The sequence below is a fragment of the Hibiscus syriacus genome, unplaced genomic scaffold (genome assembly GCF_006381635.1).
Source record: "Hibiscus syriacus cultivar Baekdansim isolate YM2019G1 unplaced genomic scaffold, ASM638163v2 tig00110129_pilon, whole genome shotgun sequence".
Lineage (NCBI taxonomy): Eukaryota > Viridiplantae > Streptophyta > Magnoliopsida > Malvales > Malvaceae > Hibiscus > Hibiscus syriacus.
Window position 1 is genome coordinate 1,079,496 of NW_024062602.1, and position 5,466 is coordinate 1,084,961.

Consider the following 5,466-nt stretch of genomic DNA (forward strand, 5'->3'; position numbering starts at 1 on the left):
AGAATGATATTAACCTTATTGTTTGTGAAGGCTTTACCAGCAGTGAACTCCATGGATCACTCGAAGCGCAGACAGTGAGGAAGAAACCTCAGGAACTATCGGCAAATGATACCATATTACGTATTGAAGTGATGCAAACCAGGAAAAATATAAACTGAAACCAAAAACTTGTTTATTAAGCAATTTGAGATACCTTTACACCTTAGCTACACTTGATACTTATAGCACATTTGTAACTAACTTTAAAACATCCTAACAGCTTTAAAACTAATCTCTAACAGCCTTTGCACTCAGCCCAATTGCCTCACCTAATAGCTTCCATGACACACGTATATCACACACACACGGTACCTTATGGATGCATGCCATGCACACTATACCTTGACACGCTTGAACAAATCTCCAGATCTTTTTCAAATCTGTAAAACCTCCAAAAATCTTGTAAAAGAAAATATATATATTTTATTTAATTATGTAAATTTTAAAGAGCTCATAAAAGAAATTTAAATTGAAAAAGTAATAAAAGATAATGATATGTGACTATCAGTGTCTAAAGTGCTAGCAATAGACATTGAGAGTGATGGTTTTCTATTAAAAAATAAAAAAAAATATTTTTAATGAAATAAATAATGAGGTAAAATAAAAAAAACTTTCGTATAAACACGTTAATATTAAATTATTATGTTATCAATTTTTAATAGATTAACTGATAAATTTATTATTATAATCGTATCAATTTGTAATTTAATTAAAAATTAAATTACAATGATATTTGATGTAATTTACGATAAATTTAAAAGTGCCGAATATTAAATCTATCTATAGGCTAAGTTAAAAAGTAAAAATAAAAAGGGCGAGCAATTAATGAATGGGTAGTTGACCTTTGCCAGTGACGTAAAGATAAAAGAACAAGTCATCCCATAATATGACATTGTCCTTATAGCGCATCTACAGAAGAACATTGCAAAAATTGCGGCATTATTACAATCCAAAAAAAAAAAGATCGAACCCAGATTATCAGCTTGCAGTCCCATCCATCTTTATCTAAACGAATCTATAAATTCCACTAGTCTTCCTTCCATACGACACTCAATCTAATTATCCTTTAACAAAAGCATCAGCTGGTGGTGGGCTGGCGCTATTGGCGCTGCTAGGGCAAGTATAATACCCTAATTTTATATAGGGACCAAATTCGTAATTGTACTATTTGTAGCTTTTAAGCCAACTTTGCTTCTAAAAGATGCAGCCCCTGGTTTTTGCAAAAGAAATAAAAAAGAAAACAAATAAAGAATTTTTCTTCTCTCCATGCTTCTGGGTTCGGTTTAGTTCTTTTAGAAGAGGGGGTTGTTTTAGTTTTTTTTCTTCTTTTTCTAATTCGGTTTTTAGTGGCCACCATGGATGGTGGCCAATGAAGGCTTGGCCGTTCATGGGTGCCAGAGTGCGCAAAAAGGTAAAGGTATGGCCTTTTCGGCCAAGGGAGAAAGAAGAGAAATGAGAGGCTAGGAAGGAAGTCTTGGGTTTTCGGCCTTGGGGCCTTGGGTTCTATAGGGCTTTGGCCACCATTGTGGGTGGTCGGTGAGGGTTAACGCCAAAGTATGGCGGCGATGAAACCATGGCCTCGTCGGCCGAGAGAAGAAAGGAGAAGAGGAAACGGGGAGTAGGTTGTTTTGGGAGTCTTTTCGACTGCCCGTGCTTCGGTCGTCGGTTCAGAGAGGTAGGGTCGCCGTTTCTTGGTGGCCGGCGTCTTATGGTCGTGGGGTTTACGTGCAGCGGCCGTTTGGCTTAGGGAAGAAAGAAGGCTGGGATTTCACGTGTTTTCTGGGAGAAAGTTGGTCTATTTTCAATTTCTGAGTTAACCACGCATAGGCACCCGGGTTTTTGCTCTACATCACGTTCTGATCACTAGTTTTAGGGCTAATCGACAATAAGTCCTCTCAATTTCAACATGTTTCACGCTTTTATCACTATCAGGGAAAATCACCTGTAAGTCTCCTCTATTTTGTCCCTTTTTGCATTCTGGTCACTTATTTTTTTTTCGAATATACATGCTGATTTTATTAATTTTTAATTTGGTCACTGATTTATACTTTGTATGTTTTGTATTATTTATTAACTTTTATTTTATCTCACATTAATCACTGACTTTTATTTTTTCGCATTCTAACCATTGTTTATTTATTTATTTATTGTTTTTCTTATTTGATTCGATATTGTGATGATCCGATCCGGATACGATCCACATTATTATAATTCAGACTCTACTAACCACTCACTTCTAACTTAGTAAATTTTAACTTTTATTTTATTTGTTCATACTAACACACTAACTTTTTATTTTTATTGTTCTTGCTAACTTACTAACATCTTATTTTATTCCACAAAGTAACCGACTATTTTTTAATATTTAAATATTCAACGACCTTACGGTGATCCGTCTTGAGAGACGACCCACATTATTTATGGTTCGGGTTAAACAGTTAAAACCAACCTCTAACTTTTAAATTTATGCAATTTATTTCTGTCTTTTAATTATTTTTTTCAACACTTTAAATTTCAGTATTTTATTTTTTTGCCCCTTTAATTTCCAATATTTTATTTCAGTTCCAATATTTAATTTTTTGTATTTTCATTTAAGTATCTTAACTTGCATCTCATTTTATTTTAGTCAGTGATATTGCATGTGGTTTCTTTTTTCGTAATGCCTATACTTTTCACTATTTATGTTTCAACCTTATTTATTTATTATCTTATTTGGCTGGTATTTCAATCTTGGTTGTTAGTTTATAAAGTTTTCATATTAGTCCATTGTTTATGCTAGTAGGCTACTGATATTTGACTCATATTTTAGATTTGAAATCTAACTTGGTTATCTTTATTATTTTTATCGTTTTTTGCATATATATTCATATCTATATTATTATCCAAACTTTATTTATTTTTTTATAAATAAATCATCATTTTTTATTTATAGAAAAGATCAACTTTGTTGTGATGGAGATATGAAGAAATCTTCCAACTACAAGAGAAAGTATCTTTCGAAAATTTTTTGCACAAAAGGTTATTTTTTGTATTCAATAGTCTTTTTTTATGTTTTTATTTTTTTGCTTTATTTTTATCTTACTATTTTATTTTTATTTTATCTCGTTCGTTCTATTTTTATTTTATTTTTATTTTTATCATCGATAAAAATATATAAGACAATGTCTTTTTATGAGGAGAATCTATGGAAAAGTCTCTTAACTACAAATGAAGTGCATTCCCGAAGATTGTTCGCACAAAAAATATTCTTTTATCCGAGCATTTTTAAAATTTTAATATAATACCATACTCTTTTAAATTATATTATCCATAAAATTAAAGAAACAACATTTTGTGAGGAGAATCTATGAAAAATACTCTTAACTATAAAGGAATTGCATTTTCAATGATTGTTCATACAAAATGATGTGATTTCTCTTATAAAAATAATTATAATTTTTTGGGTTAAATAAACACCTTTATTCTACAAAATATATTTTAGGCTCTTTAATTGTTTTTATACCTACTGCATTTATCATCTGTTATCAAATTCCATATTTGCAAAAGAAACATTGTTTTAGTTTTTTTTTTAAATTGACATCTTTTAAATAAATTTGAATAAAAAGAAGAATTCTAATTTAAATATATTTTCGAGTTTTTAATTTTTAAACATTTAAACATCATATAATCGTTTAGGTACTAAATTTGGACGTTGTGGGGATGCACATCCTTCCTCACGTAATCGACTCTCAAACTCTTGAAAATAAATTTTTGGTAAAACGTAAATCATTTTCTTTCATCTTTTAACAATTTTTTATGAACTCATTAAAATAATATTTTAAGTATTTAACATACCTAATTTAAAGATTGATGAAGACTATAAAATTAAATTATTTCAAACTTAAATTTCATTATCTTTCCTCGAATTAATTTTTTTTAAGTGTAACAAACACCCGAGGAAGATGATATGACAGCAAGCTTTTATTTTTCTCACCCTTAATATTACTCTCTCCAAATTCTTTTACCATTTTTTTTACAGAAGCAACTTGAGGAAAGGGAAACCCCGAGAGGTTTCCAAAGCGTTGCGCTTGTAATTGGAGCGACCGGAATTGTGGGCAACAGCTTGGCCGAAATCCTCCCATTATCCGACACCCTAGACGTGAACAATGGCGACGTCTTCAAGTGGAAGCATCTGTGGAAAACCCTGGCGGAGCAGTTTGGGATAGAGAAATATGGATTTGAGGAAGGGAAGAACTTGGGGTTGGAGAAGATAATGAAAGGGAAGGAGAAAGTGTGGGAAGAGATGGTGAAGGTGAAGCAGTTGCAGAAGACGAGGTTGGAGGAGGTGGCGGCGTGGTGGTTTGTGATATAATCTTGTCGGCGCAGGCGGAGGCGCCGCTGTCTAGTATGAATAAGAGTAAGGATAATGGGTTTTTGGGGTTTAGAAATTCCAAGGATTATTTCAAGTTTGTGCCTTGATCATTCAATCCTGTTAGTTTCCAGTGTTTTTTTTTTTTTTTTTGTAACAAGTGTATTTGGAATCTGCTTTATTATTTCTCTTAAATTACTACTACAGTTGTCTAATAAATCTAGTTCGGTGTATATATCATGTTTAGGGTAAACTACGCTACTAGTCCCTGAACATTTAAGAAAATTGTTTCACTGAATTCTTAAAACAAACATTAAAGTCATTAAACTTTTTAATAACTTGATTCAATTACTATATATAATTATAAAAACAAGGGTAAACTATGCCTATAATCACTTAACTATTTACCATTTTTATTCTGACACTAATTTTTCAATTTTATTAATCATATAACTTAATTATTTAAGTATTACTACAATCAACGACCGTTAACATCTGACGGAGGAGCTAATGTGACAGTTAAAAGAAATTTGTATATTTATACATTTATTACTTATTACTTATACATTCAATCAATTTAATTTTACTTTTAGTTTTATTTAATAAATTAAATTATTTAATTTAATCATAATTTTGATTTTATTTAATAAATTTAATTCTTTAATGATACTGTGACATGTATTAATTTTTTTATTTTAATCTAATTAATTAAATAAATTTTCAATCCAATCAAAAGGTAATATGTTCAACCATGCTTTGAGATTTTGATATACCAAAAGTACATATTTTTTTAAGAACTTTTGAGATTATTTTTAATAAAATTTTCAAGTTTATATTAGATTCAACCATTCGAATATAAAAAAATTCTTTTTAAAGTCAAAAACTCTATCTTTACTTCTTACTTTTTTTAAAAACTCAAGTCATGTACTGGAAATAATTTTCAAACATTATACAAAGGGTTTTAGATTTTAATCAAGTAAAAAAAATCAAATTTTAACCCTAGAGTGTCGATACTTCAAGAACAGTACTGATATTGTTCTAATGGTACTATTACATGTATCGATACCAATGTACAAAAA

General features: G+C 30.3%; 1 protein-coding gene across 1 annotated transcript; it reads left to right on the plus strand.

Annotated features, from left to right (window-relative positions):
- Positions 1 to 868: 868 nt before the first annotated feature.
- On the plus strand, positions 869 to 4,542 carry LOC120215636 (3-oxo-Delta(4,5)-steroid 5-beta-reductase-like). Its single transcript, XM_039213265.1, has 3 exons — positions 869 to 872; positions 1,071 to 1,159; positions 4,061 to 4,542. Exons 1-3 carry the CDS (start codon positions 869 to 871, stop codon positions 4,388 to 4,390), a joined length of 423 nt encoding a protein of 140 aa, XP_039069196.1. The 3' UTR covers positions 4,391 to 4,542.
- Positions 4,543 to 5,466: the final 924 nt, after the last annotated feature.

Excerpts from the sequence above, each read along its gene's own strand:
- LOC120215636 (XM_039213265.1), top strand. Across the intron at positions 1,160-4,060 it reads TATTGGCGCTGCTAGGGCAA|CAACTTGAGGAAAGGGAAAC; the intron begins GTATAATACCCT and ends TTTTTACAGAAG.